The sequence below is a fragment of the Manacus vitellinus genome, unplaced genomic scaffold (assembly GCF_001715985.3).
Source record: "Manacus vitellinus isolate BGI_N305 unplaced genomic scaffold, ASM171598v3 scaffold_49_pilon, whole genome shotgun sequence".
Lineage (NCBI taxonomy): Eukaryota > Metazoa > Chordata > Aves > Passeriformes > Pipridae > Manacus > Manacus vitellinus.
This window is the reverse complement of record NW_021940603.1, coordinates 147,655-172,503: the sequence shown is the minus strand read 5'-3', so window position 1 is coordinate 172,503 and position 24,849 is coordinate 147,655. Positions and strand designations below refer to the sequence as shown.

General features: G+C 44.0%; 1 protein-coding gene across 2 annotated transcripts in view; it reads right to left on the bottom strand.

Annotated features, from left to right (window-relative positions):
* STAG1 (stromal antigen 1) overlaps positions 1–24,849 on the bottom strand; it is a 155,873-nt gene that overhangs the window by 9,128 nt on the left and 121,896 nt on the right. For both annotated transcript variants that reach the window (XM_029962663.1, XM_029962662.1), the window contains exons 15-26: positions 24,321–24,438; positions 23,136–23,239; positions 20,077–20,169; positions 19,869–19,958; positions 19,493–19,696; positions 17,431–17,501; positions 12,776–12,863; positions 11,447–11,527; positions 5,554–5,646; positions 3,034–3,208; positions 1,480–1,619; positions 323–424 (exon numbers count right to left, since the gene is read on the bottom strand). In XM_029962663.1, coding sequence (XP_029818523.1) covers positions 323–424; positions 1,480–1,619; positions 3,034–3,208; positions 5,554–5,646; positions 11,447–11,527; positions 12,776–12,863; positions 17,431–17,501; positions 19,493–19,696; positions 19,869–19,958; positions 20,077–20,169; positions 23,136–23,239; positions 24,321–24,438 — 1,359 coding nt within the window. The remainder of the gene's footprint in view (positions 1–322; positions 425–1,479; positions 1,620–3,033; positions 3,209–5,553; positions 5,647–11,446; positions 11,528–12,775; positions 12,864–17,430; positions 17,502–19,492; positions 19,697–19,868; positions 19,959–20,076; positions 20,170–23,135; positions 23,240–24,320; positions 24,439–24,849) is intronic.

Here is a 24,849-nt window from a genome sequence, read left to right as displayed (position 1 = left end):
AGGAAGATGCATTAACTCAGCAATAGTCATCCTAATTCTCATTCACTTGGGAGCAGTAAGCAAATTCCATGAACCAAAGGGACCAAACTGCCTTCAAGGCTCTTCTCTCCCTTCCTGCCATTTCTATGTGATCAAAGCTCTGCCAGAGTGGGTTTATGGAGACAGGGATTACTGACACAGAGGACAGGGACAGCCTGACCTGGGAATAAGAGAATCTCCTCCCAGAAGTGCAGCCTTTGTGCTCTGCTGTAAAGGGCACCAGAGGAAAGCCTGCCCAGGATTGTCTGCAGTGAGCATTTCTAACAAAAATCAACACTCTTACCTGTTGCAAACTGAGGATGAGTGTCTTTGCACACTGGATTTTATCAATTTGCCTTGTTTTGCTCAGGGTTTCCTTAATGATATCTCCATAGTCATTGTAGTACTAGGAAAAATGTGAAAGAAACCTCTTTACATTGGACCTCTTATAATACAATTTCTTACAGTTTTCCCAAGAGAAAGATTATTTGTAATTCTTGCTTTGAAAAGGCAGCAGTTGCAAAAAAAAATCCAGATATGAAAATTTAACCTGCACCCAGTGCTAAAGTAGGGAACTTCTGTGTTTGTTATTATCTTTGGTAACAAATATGTTGAAAAACAAACAAAAGAGTATTTCCTGCCCCAAACTAAGTCCCTGATGAAGGCCCATGGCTGCCAGTTCCAAGGAAGAACAAGCCACTGCCCCAGCCCAGCAGAGCCAGCCCGTGTGCAGCTCATGGGCAGGGAGGAGCAGGGTGGCCAAGGGAGGGACTCACTGAGGCCACAAAAGGGAGGAATTAGTCAGCTTGAAGTGCTCATTTTCTTTGTGTGGTTGCTGGAAAGCACAGCCTCTGGATCTGACCATGTGGGGAGAAAAGCCTGTATTGTCATTAAAACTTCCAGGCTGAGAACAGATTTTTTCCCAAAGTATTCTTTCAGCCTCATTAATATTTCTGCATTTGCAGACACTTATTTTCATTCCCTCTGAAATGTTGTTCCTGCCTTCTTCGGTAGAGACCCTTCCAGTTTGTATTCTAAGACATCCCCACTTGCAGCAGTACTATACAGAGCTGGTTTTTTTACTGCTGTCCTGTTTAAAACAACTTTCTCTCACAAAAAAACCTGTCTCCTTATGGCAAGCACCAAGCTGGGAGACTGCCAGGGAAACATGACATTGAACAGAGAACTTGTTGTGGATTCTAGGGATGAATTTGAGGAGCAGGAGCCTCTCTGGAAACACTCAGCACCTCCCAGGACCAGCTTTTGGTGCTGAGCTAACTAAAGCACAGCTGCTACACAGCAGAGGAAGTGCTTTGCTGCAGGTGTAAGAAAGGAAAAATTCTTACAAAACAATCAAATAAGGCTGAAAAAGCTTTTGGAAGTGTCTGACCTTTACCTACTGCCCTGGGAGGGATGGAAAGAGGAGCCCTGGCACTAAGGGGAGGATGCCCAGAGCTGTACCTTCATATAGTGTTTGAAGATATCGGCGGCCGCGTGCATGTCCACGATGTCGTAGATGATCAGCTTGCTGAAGGCAGCCAGAAGGTTTCTTCTCTTATGTAAAGCTTCTATTTTGTTGGCTTCATCTTCTTCATCTCCCTCTGAAAGCACCATCAACAACAAAATGTTTGTAAGTAACTTATGTTTCAAAGCAACGTTATGGAAAAGGAGCTTTCAGAAAAACATCACTTCTTGACCATGAACGAGAAGGATTGTTGGGGAAGCTAAAACTAAAAGTGATCCTTCTTGAGTCCTGTCTACTTCAGAACTCCCAGGGAAGTTCAGGAACATGACACACCACTGACCAAGGACTATCCATAGTCCTGAGTAGTCCTGGACATGACCCATATGGGACTGAGTCACTTATTTTCTTGCTGAATGCTTTTGCTTAACTTCTCAAACACAGGCCTTTTGGAGCTGCTTCATTACCTTACTAAGCTATAAGTATTTAACAAAAGGAAAATTAGAAGCAATGCTTCTACTGCCTGCCTTGGATTTTCAGATGTGAAATCAATGGCTCTAAACAACAGGAAGTAAAACCCAGTTGGAAGAAGCATTAACATTGAATGGCAGTGCCAGAAGTATTCAGTCCCCATGCAAGACTTCACTCAGTGAATGAAAATTAAACTACACACATAAAATGTTAAGTATTATATCGTATAATAAAAGTATATTCCACAACTTACATAACCCCCTTTGGAGCAAGAATGCATTCTCTGAGACCTTAATTCCATACATGGCTGTCCCTGTGTGTGCTGCTGACATACAAGTAATTGAGTACAGCAGAAATTCAGATGTGCCCAAAAGAGCACTACAGCACTCACTCACCAGCTCTTCCCATAGTTTGACTGGGAATCCATCTCTTGTCCAAAACTACTTAGGATTCAGACACTGGACACCTCTGTAGTTGCATTTAGGTTATTATAACCTATATATATAACAAATAGGCATTATAGCAGACCCCAGCAGCACCAGGTTATTTAAAACCAGGCCTAAATGACAAATCTGCCTCTGCCTGACTGAGAGGCAAAACCCTGAGCCATCCCTGTGAGGAGCAGAGATGGGGCCCCTCAACCTGCCCTCTCTAATCGTGCTGGTTCCTGGCTCAGAGCAACCAGTGCCAGGTGTCCAGACTGTCCCAGGCACCTTCCCAGTCTCCAACCACACCAGTGATGTCCTCAGCTTGATTTGACTGTTCTGAGGGAGGAGCACAAGGGCTGTTTATTTAGTGGCATGGGTTTCTTCAGGCCTTCATTGTTTAGAGCTTTGCTGCCAAGGTTTGCCCTCAGGATCCTGTCACTCTGGTAACTCTGAAGGATTTCTCTTCTGTGTGCTGTTCCATTGTACTCCTTTCCCTTGAAGCCCTGTCACATATCTCACATTCAGACCTCCCAAAAATAAAGAAGGGATGCTTCTGAACACATTGGAGCAAACTGATCAGAAAACTCCATTTTCTCCTTTCTTCTGTGTCTGTTATAAAAAAAACTAAGTAGAGAATATGAAAGCTTCGAATACCCATGCTCTGGTTTTCATCATCTTGGTCAATGAAGACATGGTCCATGACAAAACTGAGCAGTTCTGACTGCAGGCCTGAGTCTGGGTTGAACACCAAGGGCTGCAGCCCTTCCCGACCCCCTGTCATCAGCTGGTGACTGAAGATCATCAGCAGGTCACAGAGCAGCATGAAAGCCTGGAAGGCAAAGGGAACGAGTGCAGTGAGGAGCAGGTCACAGAAATACAAAATAAAACCCCACTGGTTTCATTTCCAGATATCCCTTGCTATCACTAAATGGCTTCTTAAACTGTACTCGTTGTAGTTTGTGTGCTGTGAAAAGTATCCACAAGGATTTTCTCTAAAATGCAAATGCCTGGGGATTGCCTTTGGTTCCTGTGTAAGGAGCTCTGTTTCTTACCTCTTCCACATCCTGGAGGATTCAGATTAAACTTCCATTTCTTCTCTATGAAAAGAACTCTAAATCTACCTGTCATCTAAGGGCTGCAGCCAAATTGGTAGCAAAGAAAAAACACCTCTTTTGACCAACAAAGCAAAAATATGAACAACATTATGAGGGAAAATTCAAGCTGAGCCACTTGTCAGATCCCAAAAATACAGAGAAGTAGCCATAGCACAGTAATTCTTGGAGAATTTCATCAACAATTCCTGCAAAAAAAAAAAGGAAGTATCTATGCACAGCTTTCAAAGCCAGACAAAAGCCAAGCAGGGCAGAACTGGCCATGATTTCTGCTCATTGCTGTCACACCCTTGTTACCTGAGGACAGAAGGCAGCTCTCAGTACCCTCCCTTCTCCCCAGGGCTCCTCTGGGCACATCCCTGCACCACAGTTACACTGTTCAGCCCCTGAATGGCTCCTGTGGGGGTGTCACAGCCAGCTGGGAACATCTAACTCACATTCAACACCCAATCACCTCTTACAGAGGACTTTTTAACCTTCTTAATTCCTCTGTTTTTAAGCTCAGGTTCTGAAAACTCGACGCATTTCCCAAATGAAACCTTTGCAAGTGCTGACCTTCACAGGGGCTCACTTATTCCTTGGAGTATGTTCTAAAACCTGCAAACTGTGTTCTGCTGGCACCCTGCAAACAGATGCAGGTGTCTGGGATTTTTCTCCACTTGATCCGAAGGGTTGTGGTTCATTTCAGGGATGATCTCACTGCTCTGACTCCCTCAATACTCAGCAGAATTTAAGCTCATCCTCCTGCAGACCTCTGAAGAAGAGCAGGTGAGCTCTGGCAGGGCTGGTTTGGGCCCCACATAAAGGCAGCAGTGCACTTGCTCACAGGGTATTTATTTCACCCAGTCCAGGAACGTTTCAAAAGTTTCAGCCCAGTTTCTCTAAATACTTATTATATTTTTCCCTCCTTTGATATGGACATTGACTTTCTCTGGAAAGAATGTCCAGATTAAGGATCAAATACGGGAAGGAGACACTATAATTTACACAGAATTCTCCAAAAAAAATCCAGTCAAACAAAAGGATCAAGAAGTAGTCCTGCACTCCCAGAAATGTACTTTTTAAGGAAGAAAATGAACAAAAATCACAGAAGAGTTATCTGGGAGGGACCTGTGGAGTCTCCAGTCCAGCCCTGACAGGGACACTTGCTCTCTCCAGGCCTGGCTGGGCCTGGATTTGTGTGGCTGAACCTGGAAACTTCCCCAGAATGGGGAACTGCAAAGAAGCTTCTCTGGAAAGTTTGAATTACCAATGAAATAACCCATAAAGAGAGAACAAAGCCATGTTAATGTACATGAACATGTATTAATGTGGGTGCTAACAGAGACCAGGAACAAAGCCCCTGCAGCCAGGGGAAGGACCAGCTGCCCTTGGCTGAGGCAGGAAGGATTCAGTGCTGCCTTAAGCTGTGCTGGGTGGCATTTGCATGGAACTATGTGATATTTTCACATTATAGAAGATTAATACAATATGCCAAGAGTAACTACTCTGAATATTAAAACCCAATTACTAAAGGTAAATCTGCTGGAAGCCAATGACACGAGTGTTTAAACATACATAAACTGCTGACATCTCTGAGCATTTAATATTTATATTTATCAGCCTGCAGAACAGAGTGTAAATGCCAAGCAGAGCCTGCTTTTGAAGAAACAAAAATGTCTTTTAAGAAATATTATCTTTTAAATACCACAGGCCAGCAAGTCTTTGCAAAATCTGGGGAGGTCTGATAGAAATGCCATTTGTAGACAGATGAAATGTCAACAGACCTGACACAAATCAGTGAATATTCACAAACAACAGCTATGGTGTTCTTCAGAGACAGACTGAATTATTTCAACAAGCCCTTTGATTTAATGGGAAAAAATCCAGAAAGATTCAGCCCATTGGAGGTCTTGACCACCCTCCAAAAGTGCCCACTGCCATCTATTAATACAGGAATTGTCTCCAGGGGATCTCAGGTGACTGAGGCAGATGCCTGAAGCTGTGGGAGCTGGACACGAGCCTGAGCACCCAGGAATTCCTTCACAGTTTTCCAAAAGCATGTGCCAGACATTTCCCTTACCTGTTCCTTGACTGGGGTGTTGACATTTGACAGACACTGCTGGCACACAGCCAGGAAGGATTTCACAGTTTTCCTCAACACCAACAAGTCGTCCTAAAATCAACATTAGAAAGGAAAAGTGCATAATAATTAAAAAAAAAAACAACACTGCTAGGAGGAAGCAAAATAAAAAAATGGTGACAATTTCATACATACAACAAAAAGGCTGTGAAAAAATATGCTATTCAAGGAGCACGGAGTAGAAAAAAGCCATTAATTTTCTGAGGATTGACCCAAAGTTTCCCTGTAGTAAATAATAAAAATAAAACAATAAATTCCTGAGTTAAATTGTCTCTCTTTTACATCGAATGTAAATTATAAATGTTTCAGAACAAAAGGTTGAATACATCAAGGTCAGCCCACCTGGTGGTTTATAAAGAATTCCGTGTTCAGATAAATCAACATGGACAAAAAAATAAAACACCAATGAATGTGCTCCACACAAATATTATCCCACAGACATGGGAGATGGGAGGGCAAAGCACAGAAATCTGAGGAGTCTCTTATTTTTATGGATAACAAAATGAACTGGGGAAAACAAATCAAACCAGAATGTAAGATATGGGAACATTGTGACAAGAGCAACAGAAATCAGGACCAGCAGAAAAGCCCCTCCTGTGAGAGCCAGGAGTGACTCCAGAGGAACCAAGGAACAGGCACACACTGGGAGAGGGGCTCATCTCACAGCAGTGATGAACCCAACACCCAGCAGGAAACAAGAACCCCAAATGGCATCAAATGAACACCCAGAGCTCCTGCAGCCCTTCCCCCACGATGCTTCATCAGCTTCCAGGGGGAAGGAGCACGTCCTACACAGCAAATCCAACCCAAACTCCAGGAACCCACACCCTGCACGTGCAGTGTTTGCCTTGCTGAATGTTCCAGTCCTGCTGCCTGTTCAGTCCCTGACTCTCATTCCTGGTTTTAGCTTTCCTTGTGCTTCCTGCCATGAGATCTTGTCGTTCTGTGTTTGTGAAAAGCCTTTTGGTCCCTGTGTTTCCCCTCCTGGTTCTCAGCAGAAGCAGCTCTGCCAGGGTGCCCAAGCACCCCAAGTGGCCCCAGGGCTCTGAAGCTCTTCCCATTTCCACCAGTGTGAGTGTGCTGTTCTGACACTGAGGGGCTGGGATTTCTCCCACCCTGCTGTTCCCTGTCAGCTTGTCCCTGCCAATCCAGCCCCGGATCCCTGGTGCCACTGCAGTGCCCTCCCCGACAGGATCTGGCCCACAGCTCTGCTCTGTTCTAAGCCACAGCTGCCCCCTGCTCAGCCTCTTTGTTCCTGGATACAGCCTTCCATTTGGCAGGATTAGAATGCCTCTTCTTTTTTAAAATTGTGTTTTGTTTACCAGCTGATCTCTATCCTCCCCACCCTAAACGCCTTCACCTTCCCAGAGGACTGACACAAATGACCAGCTTTCAGCACACTGGACCTCTCCTGGAATGCAGTGGAAGCCATCCCACTGAGGAAGGATTTCTCACTTACAAATTTTCCTATTGTATTAATCAGCTTAGAGCTACTGAATATGAATGACACTGAATCCAAATATTCCCTGAAATGCAGTGAGGTACCAGTGTCTTACAGAAACTTCTCCATCAACAATGCAATCTTCCCACAACAGCCTGATGTGTTCCAGCCTTCCCTCCTGGCCCTGCAGCCTTGTACCAGCTCTGTTTGCTATCTGCCAGTCCAGGGTTTTACCTGGGACTGGTGCCAGGCTTATCAGTTCACTCTGATTTACACCTTTAACACTGGGATTACAATCACTTTAATGCTTCCTACTCTCTATCACAATTACCTGATGTTCATGAATTCCATGGAGAAACTAAAACCTATGAAAAATCCTATATAAAGGTTAAAAACAGAATGAGAATGTCTCCCATTTTTCTTTCAGTCAAAGTGAGTAACACATAGGTACATGTTACTTATTACCCTCTCTCCTGACAGCACCACATGACACAGTTTCCTGCTAAAAAGTTACAGACAGCAGGAGAAAGCCCAGCAGAGCACTACAAGGGAGCCATCTGGGACCTTCTGAGCTTGGAGAAATCTCCAGACTACCTCAGAGCGAGAATTTTTTCCAAAACAGAAAATGGGAGGAAAGAAAATGAATTAGGTTTTCAATGTCTGACCACTCCCAGGCCCAGCCAAAGCTCTCCAGGTGTGAATCTCTGACCTGCTGCCTCCAGCAGAGAACTGGTATGAAACAATCTCCCCATCCTCTTGGTGTTGGGGAAAACCAGGGGGTCACAGCTCTGCACATTTAACTAGTCCATGGCAGGAACAGAACGAGCCAGACAGCAAGGACTGGTGTCTTTGCCACCACCCAAAACCAAACAACTGCTCCCAAGACTGGTGTCTCCAACTCTGCAGCTACTTCCTAGCTTTAAATTTAATGTTTTTTCCACTGAGGACATCTAGAAATGCTGTGTGTCTGCTACATTCATCTACCAAACCCAGAGCTTTTCTCCATGTTCCCCACTGCTTTTCCTCTAAAGTCTTGATTTGCACTGTTAACACCCTTCTCCAGCTTGGTCCAAAAGCCACCAGCTTCCAATGTGACTCTGGAATATAGTCCAACTTTCTGCACCTTGGGATTCTTTTCTTCCCTCCAGCTTTTTGTGCCACCTTTCACTGTGCCCATATAAATATGAAAAGCCACCAGGTCACCACGCTGCCCTTTAACCCCCCTCTCCTCACCACACTACAACAGCAATGCCTTTGGCCAGCCTGCCTGCTGCTCACTCACAGCTCTCTGACCTCCCTCTTGCCTCTTCTCCATGTTTCTGTTCATGCTTTTTTTGTTACTGCTCTAAGTTTTTGGACTCTGTTCTTCTGCAAATACTTCCTTTTCATTACACACATGCCCAGTGCACAGGACAGTGGTCCTGGGCACCTGATTTATTGAATACATGAAGAAATTTAGTATGAGTTAATCCACAAGTCTCCTACCTCCAGAGGTACTTGCTCCCAAGATCTACAGACAAGAGAGCTCCTGCTGAGAAATAACCAGCTTCCTTCCCTCCTCAAACCCCTTTTCACCTGAAGAACAGTTTTTCTCCAGGCTCCAACAGACTGCTCCCACAAACACCATGGGATGAACTATTTCCCCTCCAAGAGCACCCTGACAGCCCCCACAGCCATGGCCTCAACCTCCTCTGAACGTGGACCACCAAAGATTCAAGCATTACACTGTGGGTATTTCAAGGTTTAAACATTTCACCCTTCCCTGCTGCAACCTGCCTTTAGTGATCAATTGTTCCTTTCAGATTTTAGACACCAAGGTGACTCCTCAGTGCACCCTCTTCTCCACAGGCTACCTTGAGAAAGAGTCTTAGAGTAACTCTGCCCCAACTCTCTGCTGCATTTAACTGGTGGAATCTTTGTTATTGGGCAGAGAATTTGGAGTGATAATTATCACCCTTCTACTGAATGTCTTTGATACATTTTTATGGTGGTATTGCTCTCTTCAGCTCTCTGATCAAAGCTGTAACCCAAACAGCATCACCCAGCTGGGGGAATCTGCAGAGCATCCCCCTGGTAACTCCTGGAGCTCTGTGTGTCCTGGGGAGGGGACTGGAGTGACCTGGAGCAGCTGAGGGCAGTTGGACATTTGTGGTTGCTCAGCAGCACTATCAGTGCCCAGTGTCCTGGTTCCCTGCTGTCTGCCTGGTGCTTATCCTGCAGATGTGCTGCACTCACTGCACCTTCATTGTGTGCTGTTAATAAATCAATGAACTGACCTGACCCTGATCTGATCTAAACCACAAACATGGAGATTTCCCCTGCCACGCTTACAAAGCCTCCAGTCCAACACACCTGAACTCCAGCAGGCAGCCCAAATCCAAACCCTGCCCAACAGCTGGACTGGAAAGTGTCTCTCAGGAAGCAATTCATGTGCCTGGGTTTGGGCTTATGCCCAAGTTTCACTTGGAAAGAAATGTTCCCAGCACCCCCCATCCCTCCTGCCAACTCCCTGCACTAAAATGACACCTGCTGGATGCAGAGCATCCCTGATTCAGGAATGTAAACCTTGCCAATATATGCCTGAAATGACCAAACCAAGCACCTCTTCCCACCCCTGACTGCTGTGCTGGCAATCCCAAAATGTTAATATACTTTATCCTGTGCACTGGATGCCTAAGTGGGACCTGACCATGTGAAACACAGCAGCTCCTCCTGCCAGCAGGAACTCACACAATGACCCAGCTGGCAGCACATGAACAGTTCTTACAAATCAATCCCCCCATCTCTGATCTCTCAGCCTGGATGCCTAAGAGAAATCTAAGAAATCATCTTCTAAACATGAGACTGGGAACAAAAATTCATAAATCTGTGGGATACAGAAAAACAAGGACTTACTTTTATGACATTATAAATCCTTTTCTCCCCATTAGCCTTTCCATCTTTTATCTTCCTTCCTTCCCCACTTCTCAGCTCCCACTTTCCCCTCAGTAACTCTCACCACCTCACCTTCCCCTGCTCTCACCCCCCTAGAGGTACCAACGACCTTCTCCTTCTCTTTCAGAGTTTACCTGATTTGTATCTAAACAGAAAACAAGCAATTGCTCTTAGCTTGTGTTTTTTTTGTAATCTTCTGCTTTCAGCTCAAACCTGAAAGGCTTGCATGTCCCAATGCCTCTCTACTTTTTACAGCTATACTCTCTACTTTATACAGCTCTCATAAAGATACCCCCCCAACCCCAGCCTGCCCTCAGATCATTACAGATACAGCAAAGTAACACTAAAAACCTGGATGGACCTACATAGTAAAATACTGGGTCAGAAATGGTCCTGTAAAAGCCTGAATACCTAAAAAATGCTCATGAAAGACACTGTTTTTTCTTCTGAGCTGCTGGTGTTATTTCTTTGTCTACCCACACTTCTCAAGTGATCCCCTTTAATGCCTGCCCATTTCCAAGTCTAAATCATGGCTTACACACCAGCCATGGGCCAAATGATCTCCTAATGGATGAAATGACAGATACAGTGCAGATCAAACAAACTACAATGGAAGTTCGACAGAAAACCACCCAGAACAAACTGCTCCAGCCACCCCAAGGCTGCTCAAGAAAGAGGCTGCAGGGGGAAATGGGAATGAAAGCCAGAATAAAGAAACTATTCTTTTTTTCTAGTAGCTATTTTTAAACATCGATACAGGTCAGCATTCAAAACAACTCTAAGAATTTACAGTGCATTTTTATCATTTTTATGTGCATAAAATGCTCATTTTAGTAGCATTTTAGTAGAGCATCTTTTTTTTTTTTGATGCTGATGGGGAAGTATAATTATTACTTCAGTTTTCATACCATTTTAATTTGATGTATTACTTCTGAAAAAGCTCTAAAAAGACAGGATGTTTGCCTCTGAGTGAGACAAGAGCTAAGGAAAGGTCCTGGAAAAGCTCAGTCTAACAAACAAGTTACATGTCACATTGTCCTGCCTGCATTACACTTGTGTGCACTTCTTTTTATTAGCAATTGTTCCTGCCAGTACCTTACATTTCTACTGCAACATAAAAGATGCAATTAAAAGGTAAGTAAGGTAACTACACATAAATATTAAGCTATCACCAGCATTTCTTAGAACTATTCATCAGCACTGCCAACATCACTTATCAGTTATGCAAACTGCTGGACTCACAATAAATGCATTAATTATCTTGAGCAATAAAAATGTAACAATCAGCTGCCATAAAATCCCGATAAAGGCTGTTTGCACAGCTTAGACACGTGCATGTGATGTTAAATAGATCCTGAAATATGAACAAACCAGACACCAACATTGTACACATGTTAGAGATGACATAAAATTATGTGTTTCATCAGTAAAATGTGCATGACCAAAATCTCTACTTACTTTGGAAGGGGAGCCTTCGGTGATTTTCACCAGCTGCCAGAGAATAGAGTAGTGGGAACACTGCAGTGCCTGGACAACAATCTGTAACAGGAGGAACACACAGAACCCGTGGGTTGGGAATATCACAGCAGTGAAGTGGAGAGAAAATTTATAATGCATTTTGGGGCCAAGAGAGGGGAGCAGGTCTCAGGTAAGTACTAAGAAACCAGCCTACTACAGGTGAACAAACCACTGTGGAAATGCTGGGAAACAACAGGAAACTGCACTGGGGCACAGCAAGAGGTGATGCTGCAGCAGGACAGAGGTACAACCCAACAAATATGTATCTCAGTTCAAAAGCAGTTGTTTAAATCTGGTTTCACTGCTAAACCAGCCCACAAATCTGTCCCACTGTCAAATGAACACATGGCCCAATTGCCAAAAAAAGGGAGAAAATACAACTTGTCTCATGGAGAAGACCAGGCTCATAATCATGGTGCCCATTAAAGCATCCATGGTATCTTGTTAACATTTCAACTCTCCATTAGGTGCTAAAATTTTCAAACTCCTTAGAGTGGTCTCAGGAAGAAACACTAAGGAGAGTTCAGATTTCAGGACTTTCTTCCTAAGCTCAGAGCCATGACTCCCACATGCCACGTGGTAATGCCTCCTTTGCAAAAGGGTCCTTTTGCAAAATACTTACACAGAATTTTGTGAGAATTGGGATTTTTTTTTTTCTAAATGAAGCTGAGGTAGAGTTAACAACTGTCTTCTAATAGAAAACAAATTAGAACTTAAAATGTGCTTAAATGTTGGAGTAGGAATCCTGCAGCTTAAACTGGAATCCTGGGAGAACGTGAGATGGTTTCTGTGCTTATTCATGTGAAACTAAAACTGAACTAAGAAGAAACAAAGTCCCAGATCTGTTCACTAGAAGAACCTCACTAGGATGATGTTCTTTCCTGGTGTTCATAAGCTTCCATCTTACCTTCAATGCACAACAATCATGTGTGGTAATTCCAATTGCAGCCAAGGTTTACAGTGTAAACATCATGATTTTACATGATTGTAAAATCATGTACATGATTGTACACATGCATTGCTTTTCCCAGCCAGGAACATTAATTGTTCCCTACTTTACAGATGAGAAAGGTGAGGGAAGTAGCTCAACGATCCAAGAATTTTCACCTCCTGTAGTCAGTGCCTGCCTACAAAATAAAGTTCATCCAAAACTCCCTGGTTTCCCTAAATAACCAAAGTGCAGGGCATTAATCTTCTGAATTTCTGTACAGCCAAACCCTTTAAAGCCTTGAACTGAAAGCCAACTGTGCAGGGCAGGTGTTGCTGTACCTGTTCTGGCATCGCTCCGTGTTCAATTCCAGTTCTCAGCAATCTGTAGCAGTTACTGAACAGGTCCCACTTGGTGAGATCATGAGCACTGCAACGAGAGGAGACACCCACATGAGCTGAGATCCTCCCAGCCAGGAGGAGCAGCCCAGAGAGCTCTGGGCTTTGCACAGCTCACACAACCCAGCCTGCTGAGCAGGCAGCTCACACCAGGCTAAAAGTAGAAATTCAGCTTTCTGATAATCCAGAAAAGCGTTTTACTTCATGGAATTTCTGTAGGGAGGAGATAAACTCTCTACATTCCACACATCTAAGTGCAGTGACAAGCTCCTCCTCAGTGTTGCCTCTAAATCATCTTCCCTCTCTGGTTCTAAGCACTGACAGAACTCCAGGAAACTCTTCTCTGACATTGCAGCAGAAACTATGGCCAAACTGTGGCAATATCTTCAAGCAAAATAAACATATATTTTTCTACTGTCTCCTTTGGAAAGAAATAACCTTCATTATCACTAGGTCTTAAATATCCTGAACCATGTGAAATGAACACGATTTACAAGATGTACATGAGACAGAAAAGGTGCTGCCACCCCCATTCATTGTTTCACACTTCAGTGGCACCAACCTGATCCACCAGTGAGAGGAACACAAATGATATTAGGAACAAACACTCTACAGCCTCACAGACCTCAACAGCTCATGAAGCAGCTTTTTAATACAGAAATGAGAAATACAGAAGAAATTGCAAAACATCAGGTTGCCTAAAAGACAAAAATACTCTCACAAGAAATTTTAGGTTTAACACATTTTTCTGCAGTGGAATTAAACTGAGATTTATAATATGTTTATAAAAGAGCAAACCATCTCAGAAAAATCAGACACTTGTTGATTAAAATACTCACCTGGAAGAAGGGATACTGAGACTGACCTGGCAAGTCTAAGTTAAATTAAGAAGCCTCTTGGCTCTGGCTCCCTTCCACCCAGCACCTCCATCTCCAGGATATGCTCCCTCTGCCCACCCTTGGTGTCTGCCCTGCTCTGGAGCTGCCTGGCTGGGTTTGAATAATTAACTGCCCTGCTCTGCCAGAAAGAATAACTCTCTGGTTCTGAAAGGGACAGAGGGTGACCTTGGGGCTGGGAATGCTCAGATCCTGTTGAAGCCCCAGGCATGAAATGCTTCCCACTCTGGAGCGTGTCAGCCCTGGGAAATGTCTCAGATAAAAGTTTCACAGCAAACACAACAGTGAATGCCCTCGTGCTGAGAGCAAGTGCAATTTGCACTCCAGGGGTGTGTCACTAAGCCAAGGTGCATCTAGACTTCCAATTCAAATCCATGAATAGAACAACAGCAAAACTTTTAAAAAATAATGGAAATGAAAACATAAAAAATGTAAAAATACTTCACAGACTTAGATGGTCTGTAAAGCACTAAAATAAAATGTTTCATAGATAAAATTACAGGTGTCAGAGTAGTGCCCCAGTGACATTAAGCACATAGATGCTGCTTCAGCAAATCACAGAGCTGCAGCAGGGCAGAGTGGTCCCTCCTTAATTACAGCACTGTAATTAAAGCAGGAGGGTCTCCTTGGTGTGCAGAGGCAGATACCAGCACAGATTATCCCACAGAGAATATGGAAGGAAGAGCTGCCTCATCCCTGCCCTTTCCTGTCAGAGCCCCTGTCAGGCAGCTGGCACAAGGCCTGTCCCACTGCCCCAGCCCTGGGACACCTCAGCTCTGGGCTCAGAGGGGCCAGGCCCCCACAGCTCCTCCCAGGATGAGCTCTGCAGCTTCCAGAGCTCCAAAAGTCTCACTGCATGCAAGTTGCACAGGGTTTTCAATATGAACTTCCTTTGGGAAGAGCCTCCAGATTACATTTAGGCCTATTCTGGCACCCCTTTGTCTCTTCTGAGCTTCATGGCAATCCAAACAACAGTTATAAAGGTACCCCAACACCACACGATTCCCACAGAGCTTCAGACTGACACACAGGCTCCCAGAACGAAAATTCACACACCACAGAATTTTCCCTTAGTCCCTTCCGTGTCAGAGGGTCTTCATGGACCTGAGAAAACAAGGTCCAGCATTTCATTTAAGTTTTTTCATCCCTCTGGCCAGCCCTGTCTGCTGGGGCACATCCTACCAGACAGCTGGCAGCTGAAGGAAAGGCACCAGTTCCACAGTGTTTCTCAAAGCATGGCAAGAAGCAGCTTAGAAAAGTTTCTTTTTGAAGAGATGATCTCTGCACCCACAAAACTGCCTCCCTTTATAAAGAGGCCCAAAGTGAGAGAAGCTGCACCTTGGGCTTTGAACAGCTGTGCTGGACATAGTCTAATTTCTGTGGTGAGGTTTCATTTCTCACCATTTCTACTTTTTCTGGATATAGCAAACTGCTGAGTAACTCAGTCTGAAGGATGCACTGGCCAACTACTGCAAAAAAGACTAAGCAACTGGTTTCTGAATGAGGAAGAGAGGATGTGCTGATCTGACCATGGATTCACCTGTCTGGGAAGTGCCCTGGCTGATCACACTTATACACATAGTGCTTTCATCTGGAGAGCTCTTACAGTTGAATTAGGTCGGAGTCAGTACAGAAAAATTGTCTCCATGTACTTAAGGACAGAAAAAAATGCTACAAGATTTTGGCAAAAAAACCCCAAGTGGATACTCAAGGGGTTCTATTCAGAAGATCTCAAGAAAATTTATTATTGTATTCTAAAAATGTGGAAGGAAATGTTTAAATGATGAATTTCATTTGTATTGGAATACCAATATCCTTGTTTGATGGAAAGACATGAATTAAAAAGTGTGCTGGGAGCCCTTTGTTGACATGACCCTCTCAGAAAGAGGATTAGCTCAGGCTTGAGAAATCTCAGTACAGGAGCTTTTGGTCTGGAAGGCTTTTCTCATAATCCCTTACCATGTATTTTCCACCTTGCTGGTCTTCTTTTTCCTAAAGTGTGAAGCAGCAGCAGCAGCAGTGACCAAGGAAACAGAAGCACAGATAAGGCCCAGTGGAGTTTCTCTCACTGGAAGGAGACAGGGACTTGTTTCCTTTCCAAGCCCCAGCAACTACTTTATCAGGGCACTTCTAGAAGATCTGAAAGGTATCAGTTGTTAGCCTGTGATTTCACCTTTCCACTGATTTAATTTCTTTTGGCTCCCAGTTGCTGACAGACAGTGACAGTCCCAGGGAGCAGCCTAATGCTCTGTGGGAGTTTTGCATTGAACATCCCAATCTCAGAGCTCAGGGAGCAGCAAAAACTCTGTCTTGGATGGTGTAATTGTTTGCTTGCACAAAGAAATCGCATCTCACACAACATTCAGCACAGTAATGAAAAGATTTCCTCACTTCTTTAAATGCAAGCAGATATTAATTAGAAATTCTCACTGAGCTGTAATCATAAATCACAAATCAGCTGGGGAATGACACATTAACTGTTTTTCAGCTGTGATTCTTTGCTCTTCCCTGTTTTGTGAAGGTGGAAGTAGATGTCCCCTACCCTGATTTGTGTGTTATTCAACAAGACTGTTTTTATGGGCTGAATTAACTCCCTACAGGTTTGGAACCCTGAGGGAAAAAAAATATAAGGGAGACTCTCAGAAAAGCCTTGAGATTTGTGCTTCTCTCCTGAATGTGAACTGGAGCTTTCACCAGTCCTCTCAGGAAGGCAGAAGTGGCTCCAGTGTTACCAGGGAGACTGAAAGCCTCATTTGCACATGTGTCAGCCTGCTGCACTATGGAAATTAGTAACGATTTAATGATCTTTGTGGGATTCCTGTTGAATGGAAACAAAGAGTAGAAATGGTTTCAGAATCACTTCATACAGTAAACCCATGCAGGATTCAGGATAAGTGAAGACTAAGCACAGAAAGAGAAATGAAATCACTCAAAGTAAGCGGTATAGAAGAGACAGTGAAGGAAGGTCCTCTCACACTTTGTGACAAGGAAGAAATGATTTGTGGCTCTGAGCCACCTGCACATGGAGTTTTTTCTATGCTGCCCAGGAGCAAAGTCTTCCTACAGCTGACAGAGGGGAAGATCAGGTCCTTGTGCTCCAAAATTCACAGTTCAAGTGGAATTCTCCAGGTTGTGAGGGTGCCGAGGGCTCTGAGAGCAGCAGGAGCCTGCAGAGCTGGTTTGTGCTCAGGGGAGGAGTTTCTGTGCAATCCACACAGTTAAACTTGGCCAACAATTCAACTGCAGGAAGAAAATGCATCTTCCAGGCTCTCACCATAAACCATTAATTATTATTATTATTACTACTACTAATTAATTCTATAATTTTGAGAAGTACCTCAAAGGCACTGAGAAACACCTCCAGCAGGGCTCTCCTAAGCTGAGGCTCAAAGCACAGGTTTGGTGCCAGTGTCCCTCGGGCACTGTCTGTCACCCAGGGGAGCAGGACTTTCTTTAGTAAGATACTCAGAGTGCAAAAGCATTTAGTGCAAGGGAGGATATGCCACCTGCAAATCAAATCTGCAAAAGCAATGGCATTAACCAAGCAAGGACCCAGATTAATCCAAACAGTTACACTGACAAATACCACCAATCATCCTGCACTTCATCTTTCAGGCCATATATTTTCTCATTTCCCAACACCTGACATTCCTGATACTTGCTGAAAGGAGAAAATTAACAGAGGGGGAAAAAACCACCTACTTGTGAAAAGAGGTCAGCCTCTTCAGAGTGGAGAGCACGTTGTAAATGTCATCATCATCAGCCTCCTCTCCCTGTAAAGAAAAGGAAATCCATGGAGAGAGCCCATCACTGCAGGGAGGAGCAGTTCCTCTGAGGGTTTATGCTGATACTACAACTGGCTCCAAGTGTTCCAATGACTTGTATCTAGATCCCATAACATTTAAGTAACCACTACACAGCACTAAAAAATAAGCAAGATCACCTGACAATATTAAGCATCATCACTGTGTTAATATCCAAACCAGTACCCTGTGGCAGTGGAAATCATTCCCAAGATAAAATCTGAGTTCTACCTTATTTTACAAGAAGGGCTGGTCAGCTTTAACGTGCCATGATATCATTATCCTCATACTTTATGCAAACTGAACAGCAAATTCCCTTAGCGAGACAAGTGGAAATAAGATACTTCCAAACCCAAATTTCCCCAGCAACTTTCTGAAACTGGAAAGCCACTTAAAACAGTTCTTCTCCATTTCATTTTAATTTTTTTTCCATCTAAAAGCCTGAAGTTAAGATATCTTCCTGCCTTCAGATGCAATTGCCAGTCAATGTTTCACTCATTATCAGCTCAGTGGGAAGCCATAAAGCAGTGGGATACTTGCTTGGGTACCCACATGCAAATTTTTTCATTTAAAATGTCTTCAAATTATGAAATAGACTTATTAAAACTAATTATTCAAACTGGTATCACTCAACAAAGAATACCACAAAGGGAGGGGACTCTACAAGACCACTATTTATGGTGGTCTGGTGTGGAGAACTGGGCTGGTTCTGGGCTGGATCTTTGTGCTGCCAGTCCAGCTTTAGCCCTTTTTGCCACCCAAGTCAGCAACAGCTTCCCCAAGGTCTGTCTTGCAGTTTTTGGTTTGGCTGGCCAGAGGTGAGGAACTCCATAAACCCAGGGCTGTGAAAACAGGTGCCAAGACATGGAATGTGGCATCAGCTGAAAGGGTTCCCCTGACACACAGACAGGCAGAGATGGAGCACAAATCCTGCAGTGTCTCCCCAGGTTCTGCTCAGAAGTTTATGAGGAAGTACTGAAATGGCAGCCAGGTGGACAGCAAAGCCAGTGGATTTTGGGAAAGAAAGCACAGTGGTGCCCCAGTTCCCCTGGGCTTTGAGGCCCTGCCTCCTGCAGGCACTGCCTTTTCAGGCCTGCAGCAACACAAACGTTGTGTTTGCTCTGCAGGTGACAAGGCACAGATACAGTGTGTCTGTATGTGGCATGTTACATAAAAATGAGAAAAAAAGGTGTATTTCCTTTAATATGCCACTCTAAAACACAGACTGCAGCTTAACCTTCTCTCAATGTGCATCAAAAATTAAATGCACCCACCACAGGGCAGTGCATGACTGGAAGGGAAGAACAAGATCTATGCAGTCCTCATGTTATGTTTAAAGAGCATGAAAATTATAACAAATTAAGTAATGCTACACAAATTTAAATTGATGCAAAAGAGGAAAAACTGAGTAAGGTTTCTATTCTTATTTAATGTATTCTGTCTTATGCCTTTTGAAGCATAAATTCTTACAACTAAATCCCAGGTACTTCCAGGTTTCAGACCTGTATCTTTATTTCATTCTTGCCAGGGCTCTTTTAATATGTCATTATAAATATTTTACTAAATCCTCTCTTCCATTCAAAACATAATCCAATCTTGATCTTGCTGCCTGCATATCTATTTGGGACTACTGGAATCACCACAAGCATTAATGTAAATGCAATTTCCTTTGCATTTTTCATCATCTTTCACCCACTTATCTGGGCTGTTTAAATACTAGACTAAATTTTCAGAGGCAGGATTGTCCTGTAGTCTTTCTTTTACAGCATCAATGATTTGTAGGCTTAATGGCCAGTGTAAGGGATTTTCTACATGGAGAAACAGCTCCAAATAATTACGAAATAGCTGCTGCTGCTCTACATCTTCAGATGGACAAATTCATGGCTTGGTCAGAACGTTTTTCTGCAGTTTATTCTGGCATGTTCTAAGTAATTAACGAAATGATTGTGAAGAGAACAAACCTCCTGCAGCAGATCCTCCACGGAATGGTTGAATCTGTCCACAAACTCGTCGATGAGTTGGCTGTGGGCGATGTCCACCCTGTTCTGGATGGTGTATTCCTCACTGCAGAGGATGCTGTAGGTTTTGCTGCAGGCTTCCAGAACATCTGATTCCACGTGCTTTTCCACAACAAACTTAATCTGTTTCAGTAAGGCATCCAGATGCTGCAGATCAGAAAAGAAGTTCAGCTTTCCCCTTGCCTGAGCAGCGGAACTCAGAGCAAAAGCCATTCCCAGAACACACCAACAGGGGATGGATTGTTCCTGTGCCAGGAAGGCACAGCTCTGGGTGCCTGGAATGGGGATGCCAGACCTGAGAGCCCCCAGGGTGCTGTACCTTTTCCATTCTGCCCGTGCTGTAGATTTCCAGATCAAAGTACTGAGGGATTTGCAGGAGATTTGCCACCTTCTCAGCATCAGCAGAGTACTGGAACACATGGAAACAACACAAAAACAGGGAAGTGAAATCAAACTCCTGCACTCAACTGAGAAAACTTCAAGACAGCTGTAAATCCCCGGGAGAGTTACTTTGTGGAAAACTGTACCTTGGATAGCAACATGGGAAGTGCAATAATGAAATGCTCAGTCAATTTATTTCTGTCATCTATCTGAGTTTTTCTTTCTTTTGCTGTCAAGACCTGCAAGTGATCAAAAATAACTACAGTAAGTTCGATTTTTGCCTATAGCATTCCTTAATTTTTCTAAACGTTGCATTACAGACAAAAATCCATGCAAGTGTATTTTGAATAAATCAAAAGAGGAAGGAACAAATAACTCATAACAAATAACACATTTGGGCTGAAGAGTGATTAAATGGGAGGACCACGCATCCTAAAAGCCGTGACTGAAAAGGATAATATCATAATAAAGGATAATATCATAAGATAATATCATAAAGGATAATATCATATCACCCAGCATGATATTGTTTCAACACACTGACATCTTTTGAGGATTCAAATAAACCCCAAGTCGGTGGAAGTTTTGCTATTGCTTCCAAGCTCTGGCTTTCACACACTAAACCAAGTGTTAATGTAAGACCTCAGGGTGAACTGATGTATAATTAAAAAACCAAACCCAAAGCACACTGTGACAGTGATTTTCATGAGCAGATTCATGGCCTCATCTCTTAACTGGAATGTAATTCTCAGTGAGAAGGTACATCCAAGTTCCCAGAACTCGTCACCAAGGTCAGGGACAGATATACAGCACTAATGCTGTCACAGTAAAACCACCTGGGAACAGGGAACAAGACAATCACCCAAACATGCCTCAGGAAAGCTTAGAGCTGGCTTCAGAAAAGAAAGAACACTTCTGAAAACAAATCATGGGAATAAAATGCTCGAGTCAGCTAATGATTCCCATACAGCAAAGGGGCCAGACTGCACAGGAAGGGTTACAAGCTGAAGTCAGAGGAGAAACTATACCACAAGGTGAGTGCTTAATTAGAAATCTGCTTCCATTACAAGTCAGAATAAGCTGGTGAGATGAGGAGACAGGACAAACCTCCAGTGACAAGCCAGAGATGCCTGCAGTTACCATCCCACCACTCATGTCTAACTGGAAAGAAGCAAAAGCTCCATGTCATACCTACATCTCTCTGACAGTGAGGAGAACAGCTGGAAACAAAACACCTGCTGGGGTGACGGGTATTGTGTCAGCAGCAATCCAAACCAACCATGGAGGGGAGGGGGAATGGCTTTGTAAGCAGGAGAAGAAAGCACTGCAGAGCACATGGCCCAGGGTGGACAGGGAGCAGCCTCAGCCCTGGGCACAGCAGTGCAGCACCAGCCACCCCCTGAGAGCCCAGCTGTGCCCTGGGGATCAAACACTGCTGTGCCCTGGGGCCAGGATTAACCTGGGTCCCCAGGGTGACCTTGGGGCTCTTTAGATCAGTCTTCAGAAGGTGAAACTAATTTTACTGATGTGTTTTATTTAGCTCTGAAGAAATACAGACATCGAAAATCTAAGATTAAGCAATTTGCTGAACTCAAGTGAACTGAACTGTAGATCTCTTGAGAAAGTTAACAGTGGCATTATTTGGTGCTCCCAAGAGAAAATACAAACATGAAATTTTTGTTAAATTTAAAGGTCACTTCTGCTAGAAGGGTTTGCAGCTTGAGACAAAAAAAGCTGTGCTTACAATACAGTTCTGGTAACACAGGATTAAATTTGTGTAAATTTGACTAAGTGCTTTCATAGATTCCCACACACACACTGAAATGTTTTAATAAATTAAAAATTTCTCAGAACATGCTTTTTAAATTAAGGTACATAAACCATGTTTAAATTGATGGTTTCTTGGAGCCTTTCCTGAGATGCTGTTACTGGACATGAGGCTACTCTGCTTCTGGCATATAAAAATGAACAAGTTAAGTAACTGCATTTAGTTTAACAATAAAGAACTCTGTCCCCAGATTTCACCTTTATTAAATCTGTGACTTTCTTTAATGAACTGGTTACAATTCTTTAGAACAGGAGCTAACAGAAATACCATGTGTTCACACATGTTTATTCCATTTTAGTTTATCCTAAATAAGATGAGGACTACAAAAAATCAGGGGGATACGTTTGGGAAGCCGGGTGTCCTTTGGACATGGATGCTGCTAAGTCTGGAGAATACAGCTGAGAGCCTGGTATCACCCTGACCTTGTGAATTATACTGAAAGGTTTAAAAGTGCCTGTCCAGTCTTAGTAATGGACTCCTGATCCTCAGTCACTAGAAGATAAATGGAAGGGGCAGGTAGGGATGGAAACCCAAACCCACAGCTGCATTCGGACTGGTCCCAGTCCCACCCTCCAGCTCAAAGCAGAGCCCACTCAGGGGGCAGACTGGGATGCTCAGGGGCTGTCCAGTCAGACCTTGAAAACTGCCAAAGATGGAAGGGGCACCAACTCCCAGCATCTGTTCCAGTGCTTAAACACTCTCATGGTGAAGATACTGTTGGCTTTTCTGCAAATTTAATGTCCGTATTAGCAGCACATTTCACTTCATGGAAGACAGGCAGAGGTAGTCTTGTTTGCTGCCAAGCTCTCCACTTTCCACTCTAATCCAGATTTAACATTAAGGGCTGTACATGTGGGTACATTACAAGTGTAAGCCAGGGGCCTGATAAAAAGAACATCTAAAAAAAAAATCACTAAAATAGACTGTCAGGCTGGAAATTTATATTGCTCAACTTGGCAACACAAACCTCAGAATCGAACAAAGAAACAAAGAAAAGCCCAAACACATCCAGAAATACAAATTCTACTATTTTCCTTCAGAAGAGTTGCCACGAAGCAGTTTAAAGAGCATTAGAAAGTCTAATCCAGACGCATCTTCAGAAATACGTGGTGCTGTCTGCAGATTAAAAGGGCCCCTCTTAGAGGACTTGAGGTGCCCCTGGGCGGCCAGCTCTACCTGCTATAGCCCGTAGGGTCCCTTGGCGCCCCACACTCACCCTTTCTTAGCCCACTTGTCCCTGGGCCCCCACTCACCCTCTTGCCCGTGGCCCTGGGCCCCACTCACCCTCTTGCCCATGCCCCTGGGCCCCACTCACCCTCTTGCCCGTGCCCCTGGGCCCCACTCACCCTCTTGCCCATGTCCCTGGGCCCCACTCACCCTCTTGCCCGTGCCCCTGCCCACGGGGGGATGTGCCTCGGCGGCCTGGCGGATGGTGCACACCATGAGCTCGATGAGGGCGCTCTCCTGCCGGTCCGACATGGCTGAGGGGGAAACGGGACAGCTCAGGGACGGCTCGGGGTGTGGGGGGGGAGCACAGGGACAGGGAACACTGGGGACCATCTCGTTCTGCCACATTTATCAGGGCTTCCTTGCTTCCTCTTTGAGTTACTATTCACATCATCTTAAAATGCACGTGGCTGAACTGAGAGAAATCCAGAGAAATGTAGTCTGGGAAAAAGGATGAATGAAGGGCAATATGATAAAGATCCTGGAGGACAGTCAGTGACACCCCAGTCACTGTCACTGCCTTACACATTTTCTGTCCTTTGGCAGGCAATTCTGGAGGATCAGACCCTACTGGGCTAAGCAGACACAAAGAACCAAAGTGCCTGATTTCCTAAGGAAATTCCCCTGTTAAATGGCCCCACTGTAGCAGGTGGATACCAAAATGCCACACTTTGAAGCTCTGAGGTGATGAGCACATCACTTCACTTCCTGCTGAGGAAGCTGGGAGAGTACCTGAATTTTTCAGCCACCCAACCCCCTGCAAAGGGCCCGAAGCAGGAGAATCACAGAGGATTATAAAGGATCTTGGATGACACCCACTGCCTTTGGGGACTCTTTGCCCCCAACCTCCCTGGCCACCTTGCACACACAGATTATTAGCAAAAGGAATTTGAAACTAATGGTGAAAGAATCCCCTTAGTTTTTTTCCTCTGGAGAATTCACTGGGTTTTCACACTGCCTGGAAAGCCCCAGATTTAACTAGCACCACCTGAAGTGCTTGTTTATTCAAAATTGCATTACCCATTCAATTTATTGAAACGTTCATGTATGCACTAGTTATTCAAACATTCTGACAGAATGAAGTCCTAGCCTTTAATTTTAGGGAACCACAGCAGAGCAGATTTCACGAGAAGAAAAACAGAGTACAAAAAAAGTACAAATTGCTGCTTTTAAAGCAACGTGCATTAAAAATGGATTAAACTAAAATCTTCTTCAAATATGCTTTCTAAACTAACCACAACACACAAAGATATTTCACTGTGGGTGACAGTGGTATTTAAGGAATAATTAACAATACTGTGCAATAGCAATAAGGCAGAGAGGTTAAAGCAATACCTTCTTCTCCTTGGACTGGCTCCTCCAGGAGCAGTTCTGTCATACATTCCCAGTCTTTCAGCAGTTCTTGGGAGCTCTCCCACAAGCTGTCCACCAAATAGGCTGCATGTTCATGCAACTAGAAAACCCAAGGCAACCATCAGTACAGCAGCTGGTACAAGCAGTTCTACAACTTCCCCAGTCACTTGGGCATGCAGAGTGTCTGGGCATGTATGTTATGATAGCTGGAAAGAAAATTCAGCTGGAAACTAACTTGGGAATGTTTTCTTCCAGCTGAATGATACAAGTGCAGTGGGGTTATGTTCTAACAGAAAAAATGGAATAAATCTAAACTGAGCTTCTTTTCCATAAAGCTGCTTTCTTTGGCCCAGAAGCTGTAAATTTACCTTTCCTCACTTTCTCACTGCATTAGAAAGAGGCAAGGTGGTGAGACAGGAGACTGAGAGCTGTAATGGATTTGTTTTGTATTCCTTTCTTTCAGTCTACCTATTACTAAACCAAATGTGTAATTTTTAAGCCTTTCCCCCTC